The sequence below is a fragment of the Rattus norvegicus genome, chromosome 1, assembly GCF_021556685.1.
Source record: "Rattus norvegicus strain SHRSP/BbbUtx chromosome 1, alternate assembly SHRSP_T2T, whole genome shotgun sequence".
NCBI lineage: Eukaryota > Metazoa > Chordata > Mammalia > Rodentia > Muridae > Rattus > Rattus norvegicus.
The window spans coordinates 151,121,236-151,136,904 of record NC_141534.1 but is presented as its reverse complement, the minus strand read 5'-3'; the positions used below and the strand labels follow the sequence as shown (position 1 = coordinate 151,136,904).

The window sequence follows — 15,669 nt, the reverse complement described above, 5'->3', positions numbered from 1 at the left end:
ATACTTAGAGCTTCAGGGAATAGGGTATGGACATCTTTGTATTGGACATACAGCCCAATACAGGAGACAGACAGCACTGAGGATGAGTACGCTAGGGATATCCTGGGGGCTTTTACTTGAGGGATGTGTGAAGATAGGTAACCGCTTTGGGAAGCTGTTAGTGGTCTCTGCTGAAGTTGAAAGTCCACATTCTCTGTGATACAACATTCCCACTCTTCGGTACGTACTCAGGCTAAGTATGGATGCATTGTAGCCAGAAGTAACATAAATAATATTCCCAACAGCTATGTTTCTAGAAGTCCTAGACAAGAAAGTTTAAGAAAATTCCCATCAATATTAGATAGTCCTTTACACCATGGAACATTCTGCGTAGAGATGAGAATAAATACACCACAATTACATAAAGAGCATAGTTGAATTTCATAATATTAGGTGTTATATAATTCCTTTACAGTTTAAGAGCCAGAAAAGCTACTGAGTATAGCATGTACTCAGGCATGTACATAACTGGACACTTCCCCACCTTGCCCCTGCTATTTGCCTTGAACTTGCAGAGCTGGAAGTAGAGGTATATCATTATGTCCAGCTATAGTGGCCCTTTTTAATGAGATTTATCATCCAGGCCTGTGGAAATTTCCCTGTAGCAGTAGCTAGATAAGTGGGATTTATACTAGAACATGTCTAACACTGATGTAATTACATGTAGGAATGCTATGCTTTATATTTGCTAGGAAAATATTCCCAGAGATCTTACCATATGTTAGGTAGTAGACTCAATGGCCTTTTTGTTTTTCAGTGCAAGCAACAGCAGGAAAGACAACTCGACTTAGGGATCTGGGGACTGCTATGCAGAGTTACCAAGCCTACAGTACAGTAGGAACTTTAACCTGTCCCTGTTCTTTCATCTGAGTGAGCAGCTTTCCTCCCAAGTGTTTTCTGTCAAGGTGTGTTTTCTATTTGCTTTGTGACCTTCTTGGATATCCTGAAGAATATCTCAGTATATCAATCCCCGCCCCCTGTGTGTGTGCCTGTGTGTGTGCCTGTGCATGTGTATGTGTGTAACCATCTGTAACCCCAGGTCCAAGGAATCCAATGTCCTTCTGGCCTCTACAAGCACCAGGCACACATCTTACATGTGCATTTATCTAGGTGTGTCTATAATTTTTTTTAAACTATTGCTAGGAGAGGAAGTACCCAAAGAGTATGTGTATAGCCTCCGGTGAGTTGACCATGTTCCAGTGAATGTTCACACATCCAAGACTGTTTGGCCAGCACAAATTGGCCTTGGTGAGGTTGGGGAGTGACACAAAGTTGAGTTGGGGTGGACTTCAGAAGAGTTGGGGAAGAAGGTGAATATTATCAAAACACTGTACAAAATTCTCAAAGAACTAATAAAGTTTGTGTGTGTGTGTGTGTGTGTGTGTGTGTGTGTGTGTGTGTGTGTGGTGTGTGAGTGTGTGTGATCTGACAAACAATAAGACTGATGAGCTAGTGAGCAGACATAGGTCATCCTAAAGAGTTAAGCCTGCCTAGCTAGCTTCAATTTTTAGAACATAAGCTCACTCTGTGAGTTTTTCCTATTTTACTTGGAAACCTGAAATTTTCGTGTGGAATTCACCAATTTTTGACGATTAATAGCTAAATAATTTTGATATCTGCTGGCCAACCAGAAACAGGGTTGAGTAAGATTAAATTTACAGTTTCTCTGGACTGACTACTCACTGTAAACTATTTCTTCCTTTAGAAGAAGGCAGGAAAACAATAGGGGTGTGTATGCATGCATTTTATAACCACTTTAAGCATCTGTTCTGAGTAGCATTTCCATATTACTTTCATAATAATGAGATGTGGTTAGTCAATAAATATTTCATAAGATTCATATTGGCATAAAAGAGATTTGAAGAAGCTTCATATAGCTGGGATGTGAGTCGCAAGGTTGCCTGTGGTCAGATTTAAACATCCTAAAGAGTGCCACAAGCAGCTTTCTAAGGAATGCAAAAGAAACTGACTTCCTGAAATAGATAGGACTGTTGGGCAGATGCCACAGCAGACAACATCTACAGAAAAGGAGAAGCAAGAGCTAGGAATGAGCAGTCTAGATGGAGCAAAGGACTGGCTTCTCCCTCTAGGCACAGCTGAGTTAGAGCAGTGATTGAGCTTTACTTGTATGATTGGCACTGGATGCATCATTTCATGTGTTGGACAGGTAATCCATGTATTCTTAGAGCATCAACCCTAGGGTAGGATAGTGACAATGTCCAAACTCTTACAGACAAGAAAAGGACCAAGTTGGGAATTTCACTGTTGCTAACTGACTCCAAGACTATTCTCATTTTACACAGTATACTTTGTGTGGAAAGTAGACTGAGCTGGATACATTATGCAGAACATGAATGCTTGGTTGAGTACTCTTCAAGGACAGTTACTGTACAATAACTCAAACTAGGTGTTCCAGGAGAGCTGAAGTCAGTAGAACTGGAAGCAAGGTAGTAAAACAGAAAAATTAAACATAGTACAGCTGTTGTATCCATAGAAGTCGATCTCTAGGCTCCTCACTCCCACCTGCTTGAAGGGACAAAACTCAGCATTAGCATGGGAAGTAAAATAGCCCGAGATTCCCAAAAGAACTCACTGGAACTGGTGAGCTCACTCTAGGAAATGAAACAAAGGCATGTCCTTAGAATTGTCTCTTGCCTTTGTTCACTGTTGTTCTTTTGTAGGAATTTAATTTGTAATGAATTTTTTTGCATTCTCAGATTATACAATCTTGAATATTTATACAGATAAGGACTTCGTTAGGGAAAAAGACAAAATGGAAAAATTAATTATTTTGAGTACAGTAGGTTACAGCTAATTAAAGTTGCATATTATCTTAAGATTGAACAATTGAGTAAAGTTTAAGCTCATTTTTAAATGCAAATAATAAAAATTCATGAATGTCTCAAAATTGTTTTAAATACAACAGGCTGTCATCCTAATTTTTTAATATTAAAAGACTGACTTGATGGTTCACCAGTTATATGACTTTGGTCCATTTTTAAACTGGGGTCTCGTGCTCGCTTCTGCAGCACATATACTAAAATTGGAACGATACAGAGAAGATTAGCATGGCCCCTGCGCAAAGATGACATACAAATTCGTGAAGCGTTCCATATTTTTGAAAAGCAAGATCTAGATTTTAAATCACATTTGATCATGATGATGGACTTCAAGAAAGACATAAAGAACTCCCTTAAACTGGGGTCTCATAGTGACATCTTGAAAATTTGTGTAGAAATAAATGGCATAAGGACAAAACAACAGTTCCCCAGTAAATTCTGAATCACCATGAAGTATTAGAGAACATAGGTTGTGATTTTTGACTGGGACAAGTCAGTTCAGCACGTTGGATTCAGTTCATGAGCTGTTTTATGACTACACTGTGCTAGGCAGTATTCACTCCTGTGCCTGGCTTTCACTGCTCTAAGAGCTTGGATTTGCAGCGGTGGAGTCCCACAGTGCAGTATGAAGAATTGATCTTCCTTCTCTTCCCTTACCCATTTTATTCCCTGATCATTTCAGTGCCAGATTTATGTCCTGCAAGTTGTTCACCTATCAGAAATGGCAGGAGGGGCTGACCTGGGGTTTTTCCCCAGTACCCTTGCTGTGCCACTGCCTTCATAGAAATTGTTACCCTTTGTGTTTTTGGGGTTGTTTTTGTTTTTTAGGGTTTTTTTGGGGGGGGGTTGGTTTTGGTTTTGGGCTGGTTTTTCTTTTTTTGTTTGTTTGGTTGGTTGGTTGGTTGGTTTGGTTTGATTTAGTTTGGTTTTTGGTTTTTTTGTGGTCATTTTGAATCTTTACCAAAGGTATGTTTTCAATGTTTTGAAAATGAATAAGTAAGACTGAATCATTTTATAATCAATCCCCTGTGTCTCCTAAATTCTGAAAAATTACTGTTTGCTACTGTGCAGGACAGTTTGGCTTTGGAAGTAGCTACAGTTAGATGGCATTGAGTTTTAATGTTAGTTTTGAGGTTAATTGTAGCAGAAAAGCTTGATGGTCATATTTCACTTTTATCTCTGTGTTTGCCTGAAGTATTCATAGAATGACATCTCTCTTTTTTGGATGTTGTGGCTTTCAGTTATACTGGCATGTTTATCTATATTGGGGTAGGGGGAACTCCTTTATTGTATCTTACTTTAATCTGCTGCTTAGTGGCATGGTACAGTAACAGGTTGAACCTGTATTTTTACATTGTCTTTTCTCTATTATCCCAGGGAATCTTACTAGGTGCTCTCCCCATCCCCAAGTGGTCTCCACTTATATAAAATTTTAAGTCCAGAGGTAATACTGTATAAGTCAGTTTTGTGCCTCTTTTCACAAATAAAAAAAAAAGTCTGTTAGCTCTCTTGAACTGCCTTAGCCTGTGTTGAGAAATGTACATTTTGCATGCAGCAATGAATTCTCAGAATGTTGGTACCAAAATCTTAACGCTTTCTAAAATTAATGAATAACGTGAAGAGATTTTGTTTTAAATATTATATTTAGTGCTGAGGGAAAAAATTTAATACTAACTTATTTTAAATGTTTTAGTGGAAAGTGCACCTGCCCCTCCCTACACATTTCTTAGTGATAAAAGGCTTAATAAAATAAGATCTTAGTGGTTGCTTTGAATTTAATATATACAGTGCTGTAAAGAAAATCTGGGCTCTTGGAGTTGAAAAAAGAATGTTTTAATAACCTTCCCAGCTTTATAAAAGATGGTGTTCTTTAATACTACACCAAAATTTGACAGTTGATAGTTTCTTTAGGGATGATTGCAGCTTAGACTCTGGTAGCATGTAAAACCTCTTTGTCTTTTTGTTGGTGTGTCTTTCCATTTGAATGGTTCTTTTGTTCATGAATGATTTTTATACTGACATACGTTGGGTACTTGATTCACTGATTTAAGGAGGTCTTTAAATGTTGGATCGGTGTCATTCAGTTAATGCCAATAATATCACTAAAACACTCAAAATATTGGAGACTTGTTTAAGCCCTTTCTGTCTGAATGACTGAATTCTATCCTTATAGTGGCTACTTACAGTTGGTTGTTTAAAGTGACAGGTATCCTACATGTCCTTTGTTTTTAGAAAATGTCAGACTCAAGTCTTAATAACCAGTGTGCCAGTCATTCTTTTAAATAAAGTTGTTCATTAAAAGGGTAATTCAGTCACCTTACAATTCAAATAGTTGCACAACCATTTTTTCTAAGATACAGTTCTCCAAAATGCAAATAGGTGACACCAGAAAATCTATTCTCAAAAAAAGAAAAAAAAAATCTTGTGCAAGATTTAACAAATAAATTGCTTTTTGCTCTGGGTGTAACATGACGTCTGCTAGTACACTGTTCCACTGCCTGTTCGGCTCATTGAAAGCCTCTGGCTGAAAAACACTGCTTTTGCACCACTACAAAGGATCCTTCAGAGTATGGGTTTTGTTTTGTTTTAAGGCAGGTAACTTGTTAATGTTGTTTTGAGTATAGTGTCGACCTCCATACCAGCTCATGGACCATACTTTTAAAACTGCTAGCTTAGAACCTGGACTATAGCCAGACTATGTGGATGAATCCCAGCTCCGTTACTTAATTATCTTTATCATGGTTAGCAGTCACGCTGATTTTAAAAAACTAGACAAACACAAAGAACATAAGGCTAGGGAGATGGTTCAGTGGATAAAGTGTCTGAAACAAGCATTAGAATCTGAGTTGAGATCCTCTGCAGTCACATAAAAAGCAAAACACTGCGACTTGCATCCTATGTAATCCCAGTGCTAGGAACGAAAAACCAGAAGGGTCCCTGGCATTGGCCAGCCAGCCAGTCTAGCTGTATTGGTGAGCTCCAGATTTAGTGAGGAACTGCTTCTAAGTGTAGGGTTGAAGGTGACTGAGGAAAACAACTCATTCTAGTTTTAACCTCTAGCCTAAACACAGATGTACATACAAAATGAGCGTGCACCTACACACATATTAACACATACACACTCAAAAGAGAATAGACTAATGTCCATCAGGAACATCTTGCCATCATACTACTTCTCTACATTGTAATTGCTTTTTAATTTGACATGAATATATAGGACTGCAGGAGAGAGATGACTGATACAACACATGATATTCTCTCTGTCTCTGTCTGCGCTGCCACCACCCCTGCCCCCTCCGTCTGTTTCTGTCTCTCCCTCTTCACCTCACCCCCCACTCTCTGACAAGGATGGGATTCTGAGAGAACCTGTCATGGAGTGAAAAATAAGCTTGTCAGAATCTTAGATTGTATTCCCAGGTAAAGGTGTGAAGTAGCATCCCTTAATAGTTTGAGACCTTTTCTTCTCTTTTTCTTTCTTTCTTTTCTTTTTTTCTCTTTCGAATGATATTCTCAAGATCCATTCATTTGCCTGCAAAATTCATGATATCTTTGTTTTTTTATTTTATTTTATTTTATTATTTAAACAATCATTTTTATTGGATATTTTCTCTTTTTTTATTGGATTTTTTTAAATTTACATTTCAAATGTTATACCCTTTCCCCCACCTGGCCACCCACCCCTTCCTGCTTCCCTGCCCTGACATTCCCCTACACTGGGGTTGGGGGCGTGGTTCAAGCCTTGGGAGGGCCAAGGGCTTCACCTTCCTTTGGTGCCCAACAAGGCCATCCTCTGCTATATATGCAGCTGGAGCCATGGGTCTATCCATTTGAACTCTCTGGATGATGGTATAGTCCCTAAGAGCTCTGGTTGGTTGGTATTGTTGTTGTTATCAGGTTGCAAACCCCTTCAGCTCCTTCAATCCTTTCTCTAACTCCTCCAGTGGGGACCCTGTTCTCAGTTCAGTGGTTGGCTGTGAACATTCACCTCTGTATTTGTCGTGCTCTGGCATAGCCTCTCAAGAGACAGCTATATCAGACTCCTGTCAGCATACACTTGTTGGCATCAGCAATATTGTCTGGATTTGGTGGCTGTGTGTATATGGGCTGGATCCCAGGTGGGGCAGGCTCTGAATGGTCATTCCTTCAGTCTCTGCCCCAAATTTTGTCTCCGTATCTCCTCCTATGGATATTTTTGTTCTCTCTTCTAAGAAGAACTGAAGCATCTGCACTTTGGTCATCCTTCTTTGAGTTTCATATGGTCTGTGTATTGTATCTTGGCTAATTTGAGCTTTGGGGCTAATATCCACTTAATCAATGAGTGCATACCGTGTGTGTATTTTTTTGTGATTGGGTTATCTCACTCAGGATGATATTTTTTAGTTCCATCCATTTGCCTATGAATTTCATGAAGTCACTGTTTTTGATAGCTGAGTAATATTCCATTGTGTAGATGTACCACATTCTCTGTATCCATTCCTCTGTTGAAGGACATCTGGGTTCTTTCCAGCTTCTGGCTGTTATAAATAGGCTGCTATGAACATAGTGGAGCATGTGTCTTTGTTATATGTTGGGGCATCTTTTGGGTATATGCCCAAGAGTTGTATATCTGGGTCCTCAGGTAGTACTATGTCCCAATTTTCTGAGGAACCTCCAGACTGATTTCCAGAGTGGTTATACCAGTTTGCAACCCATCAACAATGAAGAAGTGGTCCTCTTTCTCCACATCCTCGCCAGCATCTGTTGTCACCTGAGTTTTTGATCTTAGCTATTCTGACTGGTGTGAGGTGAAATCTCAGGGTTGTTTTGATTTGAATTTCCCTGATGACTAAGGATGTTGAACATTTCTTTAGATACTTCTCAGCTATTCGATAGTCCACAGCTGAGAATTCTTTGTTTAGCTGTATACCCCATTTTTAATAGAGTTTTTTGATTCTCTGGAGTCCAACTTCTTGAGTTCTTTGTATATATTGGATATTAGCCCCGTCTCTGATGGAGGATTGATAAAGATCTTTTCCTAATCTGTTGGTTGCCGTTTCGTCCTAATGCCAGTGTCCTTTGCCTTACAGAAGCTTTGCAGTTTTATGAGGAATCTGGTTTTATGTGGAGGTCCTTGATACACTTGGACTTAAGCTTTGTACAGAGCACTAAGAATAGATCTATTTGCATTCTTCTACATGCTGACCTCCAGTTGAACCAGCACCATTTGTTGAAAATGCTTTTTTCTACTGGATGGTTTTAGCTCCTTTGTTCAAAGATCAAGTGACCATAGGTGTGTGGGTTCATTTCTGGGTCTTCAATTCTATTCCATTGATCTACCTGCCTCTCTCTGTACCACTATTGCTCTGTAATACAGCTTGAGGTCAGGGGGGGGGGAGAGAGAGAGAGAGAGAGAGAGAGAGAGAGAGAGAGATTCACATACACAGAGAATCTCACACACTCACAGAAAGAGAGAGACAGAGAGAGAGACTCTCACACAGAAAGAAGACAGAGTCACTCTCTCACACACACACTCACAGAGAGAAAGAGAGATAAAAGTTCTTTTATCTGTGAGGGTAGTTTTTGCTATCCTGGGTTTTTTGTTATTCCAAATGAATTTGCAAATTGCTCTTTGTAACTCTATGAAGAATTAATTTGGGATTTTGATGGGGATTGCGTTGAATCTGTAGATTGCTTTTGGCAAGATGGTCATTTTTACAATATTAATCCTGCCAATCCATGAGCACTGGAGGTTTTTCCATCTTCTGAGATCTTCAATTTGTTTCTTCAAAACTTGAAGTTCTTGTCATACACATACAGACCTTTCACTTGCTTGGTTAGAGTTACACCGAAGTATTTTGTATTATTTGTTATGGATATTTTATTTATTTACATTTCAAATGTTATCTGCTTTCTGGATTTCCCTCCCCAAACTCCCTATTCCATCCCTCCTTCCCCTGTTTTTATGAGGGTGCTTCCTCCACCCACCCTCCCACTCTGGCTCACCACCCTAGCATTTTCTTACACTGGTGCATAGAGACCTTTTCCATTATTTGAAGTTTATGCTTTTGTTTTTCTGTTTTTATTCAGAGTCTTCCTAGATAGCCCAGGCTGGCCTGGAACTCCGTATAGTTTAGATCAGTGACTAGGGATCCTCTTGACTCAGCCTTCCAAGTGCTGTATTTACAGGTATGCATTACCTTGTCCACACCCAGCGAGATCTTTTCTTTCTTTCTTATTTTTCCTTCATTATTTTGTTTTGAGATAGGATCTTACTGTGTAACAATGACTGGCCTAGAACTTGCTATGTAGATCAGGCTAGACTGTATCTCAGAGATCTGCCGGTTTCTGCCTCTGAGTGTTGTGATTAAAGAGTGCTCTACCATGGTGATCTGGGACATTGCTTTTAATGGTGGATATTAAGTCTGCAGCCTCTTTTTGTAACCTAGACAAAGGGCCTTGTGATTATTGATTATTAAATTTGATATATCTTTACCTTCAACAATCTTCAAATCGTTCAGAGGGAGAAAACTCTCGTCCTTGTGAACAGTGAATGCTTTTCTTTGGTGTTTAACCAAGTCAAGGCAATTTCAGTAACAAAGCATTTTCTATTTCGAGTATCTATTATTTTTTGGTCTGTAATAACCTTCTTTTAGAAGATGTTCTTTTTAATAAGCCAGCTATTACTGTTTGCTGCCATGGGTTGTTTGTGCCAAGTCACCAGTTGCTTTCTGGGAGAAAAACCATGTGAAATTCTTCCATCTGCTTTGATTATCACCTTCAAGTGGTTCCCAAATACTTCCTGAGTCCCAGCATGCAGTGACTAATGTCTCTGTCCCAGTAGATTTTAATTTTACTCTTTAAAATTATAAATGCTTTAAAAAGTAAACATTTTTCTTAATTACATTATAAACATGCCACGATCCACATCTTTGTGTATTCTTTGTTCTTTTTCTGATTATACTATAGATATTCTGTAGCTTATCATGCTTAATGAAACAGAGGGCTGGTTCAGAGAGCAGTATTTGTCTTCTACAGGACTCTTGAGGTGAACTGCTAAATTACCTTCCAAAATGATTAACTCCCATTTCTCCTTTCACCAACATATTCTGCCCAGTTCTCCATATTCACCAGAACAAAAATTATATTAGGTGGTAATCTTTAAACATAATAAATCACAAGTTAAGGCAGACTTGAACAAAACTTTAAATATTTAGAAATTGCATAGTTATAACTTATAGCAAAACATAAAGTGTTATTTTAAGAGTCCACACTAAAGTTAACTTTGGGGTGGTAAAGGTTGCTTCCTCTGGGGAAGTTGTATACTTTCTGAGCCAGCACAGACCTGCTTACAGAGAGTAACTTGAAGTAGGAGTTCACCAAGTGTCCTTTGCTCTTTACCTTCGCCCTGTGTCAAGGGATAGCATAGCATAGTTAGAGAAAGAGCATGTCGATGGTTTTCCCTTCATTATAGAAGGCAGATTTGGATAATGTAACACTGAAGTCTAGTGTTGGGATTCTTTACTAATTCTGTGCCAATTTCAGGTGTGCAACAGAAGAACATGGCGCAAGAAACTAATCACAGCCAAGCACCTATGCTTTGCTCCACTGGCTGCGGATTTTATGGAAACCCTCGTACAAATGGCATGTGCTCAGTATGCTATAAAGAACATCTTCAAAGACAGAACAGTAGCAATGGTAGAATAAGCCCACCTGGTAAGTAATCCAGTTAAAGCACAGCAGTGTTCATGACAACACATGGGGTATATGTAATACTTCCTTTCACTCTCTGTCATGTATAGAGTGCTACATTCATATCACTAAAACAAAATTAAAAACCAAGTAGGACATACTAAAGAAGGGAAACCTATGTACTGTGTTTTGTGGGGAATTGGTCTTCCTTTGCTTTTCTCAGAATATTAACCTGCAATGTGGTTGTATTGCAGCAGCTTCTGTCAGCAGTCTGTCTGAATCCTTACCAGTACAGTGCGCAGATGGCAGTGTCCCAGACGCTCAGTCGGCGCTAGATTCTACGTCTTCATCTATGCAGCCAGGGTAAGGTTACTTTCTGAAAGATACCTGAAACTAAAGAGTATTGATCTTAAGATAGTTTGTAATCACTTCACTAAGGAACACTTTAAAGCTATTGCAGGATTTGCTGGCCTAGAACCCTATCTGACTGCTCGCTACTCACTAGCTGCAAGATGCTCTGTACTGTTCTTTGTTGTTGAACGAGAGCTCTTGCAAGCCTTCAGTGCCCCTTTCAGACGTCTTTTCCTTTATTCTCACACTGCACACTGGTCTGCTTCTGAAGTTCGTTCTTCACACTGCAGTCCTCGGTCTGCAGATATTAGTGCCCTGAATCAGAAGAGGATTGCCTCGGATTCTTTGTTTTTATCATGAAGCAATACTAATTTTTCCATTTTATTATAATATATTTTTGCTTTTAGCTCTAAAGTTAGAGGTAGAGAGATACATGCAGAAATACGTGTTTTAAGTTCTGAAAGTCATGGTGCATGCCTGTATAATCTCAGACTTGCCTCAGAAACAGAGGCAAGAAGACTGGGATTCAAGGCTAGGCTGAACTATGAAGTTTTAGGCTCTCCTTAGGCATGGAAGGAAGGAAGGAAAGAAGGAAGGAAGAGGAAAGAAGGAAGGAAAAGGAAGGAAGGAAGGGAGGAAGGAAGGACAGACTTATTTCCATTTTCTGTTATAAAGTAGGCTAATTAAGTTTTTGCACTGTGCTTTCTTTTTAAAAATTCATTGTAGGTGTTCATTTACAATGTTTTAAAGTTTCTAAAGCAAGGCTGCATCTCGTTAGTTTTCATTTAGAGCATTCATGAGATATTTGGAATGTATTAAAAAAAAAACAAAAACAATGCACTATTGCTTTGGTTTCCAGAACATAACCTTTTGTCCCTAATTAGCCTGTAGTTACCAAGCCCTATGATTATGTTAGGTTCACGTGTGTCTGTGTTCTAGAAGAAGTGGTACTTAACTGTGTCCTTCTAGTTTGTACGTGTACTTAGAAGATCTATTCAGACTGAAATATTAAGTGCAGTAGCACTTACGTAAAGGAGGCAAGAGCTTGAGTTTAACACCATCCTGGACAACAGAATACTGCCCCTATCTTTAAAATTAGGAAACTAATTTTAAAAAACTTTATGTTAAAAATATATCTTTTGCTTTTCTAGCCCTGTATCAAATCAGTCACTTTTATCAGAATCTGTAGCACCTTCCCAAGTGGACAGTACATCAGTGGACAAAGCAGTATCCGAGACAGAAGACCTGCAAGGTTTGCATATGATAGCATGTGTGTGTTTAACACTTGAGTTCTGTAGGCCAGGTACTAGCATAGATGTGGGGACTTCGTATATGCTTTGTTAGTTTTATTATGAGAAGTGTATTTTATATTCTCAAATAACTTAATTGACTAGAATGTTGGGATTCATTTTCCACTTACAGAATTAGATCAGAGTAAAGGTTCAAATATGCTTGAAAAATGTAATTCAAGTGACCAAATAGAAGTATTATATTATTATGTTCAGTTGTGTTAAATAGTTAAATACCAAAACTCTCCTTTCGAAGCACTGGGACTACTGGTTTGCAGGAACCTTGCTGATTTTGGCTTTGACTGATTATCCAAGAGGCTTTTCTTATTGGTCCCAGGCACTCCTCTCCCCATGTGAACTACAGTGCGGTGGTCACATCCAGCTACTTGCATTCACAGTGTGACACCCCATGCTTTCATCCTGGTTTCATGGATTCAAGTGACCCAAGAACTCTGAGAAATGTATCTGAAGGCATTTGCAATGGGGAGGCATTTACGAGGCTCCTGATCTCTGCTAGGCTTTATTATCCTGTCAGCCAAGGGAGCTTACTATGCAAAGATAAGTTCAGGGCTGTGCGACACCGTGGCAGGGTCTAAAAAGACAATACCTTGACTTCTGCATCGTGAATGTTAAAGGCATTCTGTTGACAGATGATCTGAAATATTCAACTTGGTCATTGAATTTTATATTAAATAATATAGATATCCTTTATTTCTTGCCTAGTCAGCCCTTGACCATATTTTCCTATTTGTGCAGATTTTGAAGTAGGAAGTGAATATACTATGTGACCAACATAAATATTTTGATCTAACTCACATATTACTATAAATTCATAAAGTATAATTAGTGTACAGTATTTTTGTAAGTAGAAAAGTTTAAGGAAAGTAAGGATGGTAGGTTATGTTAGATTCAGAAAAGGGGAAATGTTAGGTTATCCACTAGTTATAAAGAGTAACAGTGCTAACAAAGCTTAGCTTTATTACAGTGACAGTGATGTTATTGCTTTTGACGGAGAGGCTAACAGAAAGGTATTAGTTACAGAAAAGGGTTTTCTAAATATGTATTTTTATGTGTATGACCATAGCATGTGAGTACAGGTACCAGAGGCATCTGGTCCTCCCAGAGCTGAAGTTGCATACAGTTGTGAGCCGCTCACTATGGGTGCTAGGAATTGAATGTGGGTCCTCTGCAGGAGCAGTGTGTGCTTCTGAACACTCAGCCATCTCTGTAGCCTATTACAGAAAAATGTCCTTGAGTGAGGCAGAGATGGTAAATGTAAAATTTGAGAGAATATTTGGAAGGCGTAGGTAGGTAAAAGGAAAGTGAAGAAGATTGTTGCTGAATTTTAGATGGTCTGGTATAGGCTGTTAAAGTGAGAATAGAGTTTAAAAGCAAAGCAGGAAGGTAAGGAACAGAAAACAGCCATCTGGATCCTGATTAGTTTCAGGCCACAGACACAACCAAGTGGAGATCCCAGGAGCAAACAGTTTTGAGAGGGAGGTTAGCAGAGAAGAAAAAGAACAAAGCTGCCACTCACTCGGGAGAGTTATATGTGTCTTAAACAGAACTGTGCTGTGTGCGAAAAGAATCATAAAATTAAAGGGTGTGATGGCACATGCCTTTGATCCCTGCAGTGGCAGGCATATTTCTGTGAATTCAAGGCCAGTCTGTTCTGCATGGCAAGTTCCAGGACATAGTGAGACCTGGTCTTAGAAAAACAAAACAAAATGAACAAAATGAACAAAGATTAAAGATGCAATGGGAGTTGAATAGTTGATAAAGGTAGGTGAGTTAATAGTGCAATAATGTAGGTACGTTACACCATTCTGATGTATGGAGAACATCAAAGTTTTCCTCCAGCTCACCCTGAGTGCATTAACCGGGATAGTCGTTATGTCATTAGAAAGACCGCAGAATGTTTTTCAAAGTTAGACACTCTTTTTATAAGAATGCTTTGAATGACATTTGGATAAGTATTAACTTTTAAGTTCATTAAAGACAGCATTCAAACTTCAGCATAGCAGAATCTTCAACAAATCAGATGTAAGTTTCAGTTTCACCCACAGTTAAGAAAGACTTAGTTTTCAGCTTGTGAAGGCTCTCAGTAGCATCCTCTGATGTCTGTGTGAGTTAGTGTAGGCATGGAAGCTGGAGCATGAGAGCGTCTTCCTCAGATGCCATCCACTGTTCTCATTATCACATAGCCAGAGTTTACCAAGTTGTCTAAAGTGACAAGTGGACAAGGATGTGCCAGTGGACCCAGCTGTTTCATAAGTGTAGGTTCTGGGGGACTGAGGCGGATCCTCATGTTTACAGAACAAACCCTTGACCTACAGCTATATCCCTGAATAACCTCCTTAAAAACATTTAACTTGTTTTTAAATTTAAAATATTTTCTTTGTTTTGTCAACACAAATGTAAATATGCTCCTCTGTATATAGATACTTAAAAGTACACACGCCCTACACATGATTTGCCTGTTGAACAAAGCAGAGAATGATGCTTCATCATTTCATCTTTTGAGTGACTGAAAAGAAACAGAAAGGCCTCTGCAGCACAGGCACATGATCCAGGGAGCTGGAACCCCGGCACCAACTGTGACCGTGTTCCCTCCACAAGACAGTGAGATGCTTGTGAGCTGGGATTCACTGTGTGCATCTTGCTGGCATGTCCAGTCCTCTTTGTTCCCCAAGTAGGTAGGGTCAGCTGGTTAGACAAGCTGCCTGTTATCCATGTGTATTCCAGTGTCACTGGGGCTTTCAGAATAGCATTTCATCTGTTAGTAATATCTATTATGGTATGATGCCTCCAGGTAGGTGGTGATGCTTTCGTTTGGCATCTTGGCTCTAATTCTCATGCTTAAATGAAAATTTAGCCTATTGCTGTATGTTATCTAATTATCCTTTTTAAAAAAAAATTTAAAAAATAGCAAGCAGTTTCTCAAGCTCTTAAAACAATCTAAGATTTCCAGTTTACAAAAACTAGCTTAAAGACAAACTATATATGCATCTTGGTATATTCAACAATGCTGAACTGGATTGGCTTCCTTGAAGATAGAGCTGAACTTTGGTTACCCTTACAGCCCTCCCAGGTCTTGGGTGTTGCAGGCTGAAAAGAAGATGGGGTTGAGATGTAGAGCTCCTGGCTTCATATCTTTATCCTTCCCTGACATTTTTTCACCTCTGCATTTTCACTATTTTTGAATCATGCCCACCTAGCGGGAAATTTAAAATTATTCGACTGTTGTACAACCAATAAAGGATATTCTTGTTTTATGTATTGTTGTTCAATTGATCTGGGAGTTAAAGGAGACTTAGGATAAAAGATGACTGTAGACCTTTTTAGTGTAGAATAAATCCGCTTTTTGGAAGGTTGGGCTGTCAAGAATAAGGCAGGGGGGTTGGGGATTTAGCTCAGTGGTAGAGTGCTTGCTAGCAAGCACAAGGCCCTGGGTTTGGTCCCCAGCTCCGAAAAAAAAAGAA

At 39.1% G+C, this 15,669-nt stretch overlaps 1 protein-coding gene and 1 non-coding gene across 31 annotated transcripts in view; both read left to right on the top strand.

Annotated features, from left to right (window-relative positions):
- The window catches only part of Zfand6 (zinc finger AN1-type containing 6), a 70,642-nt gene that overhangs the window by 47,103 nt on the left and 7,870 nt on the right, over positions 1–15,669 (top strand). For 8 of the 30 annotated variants that reach the window (XM_087656284.1, XM_087656162.1, XM_087656262.1 and 5 more), the window contains 4 exons: positions 797–944; positions 10,401–10,571; positions 10,802–10,910; positions 12,050–12,150. In XM_087656284.1, the coding sequence (XP_087512410.1) occupies positions 10,418–10,571; positions 10,802–10,910; positions 12,050–12,150 (364 nt within the window). In that variant the 5' untranslated portion in view covers positions 797–944; positions 10,401–10,417. Of the gene's footprint in view, positions 1–796; positions 945–3,781; positions 3,859–10,193; positions 10,572–10,801; positions 10,911–12,049; positions 12,151–15,669 lie in introns of those variants that run through there. The other 22 variants (XM_087656306.1, XM_087656191.1, XM_087656313.1 and 19 more) reach the window with 4 other exon arrangements.
- Rnu6-891 (RNA, U6 small nuclear 891) lies at positions 3,053–3,159 on the top strand. Its single transcript, XR_015656260.1, has one exon. It is a non-coding gene; the product is annotated as a U6 spliceosomal RNA (small nuclear RNA).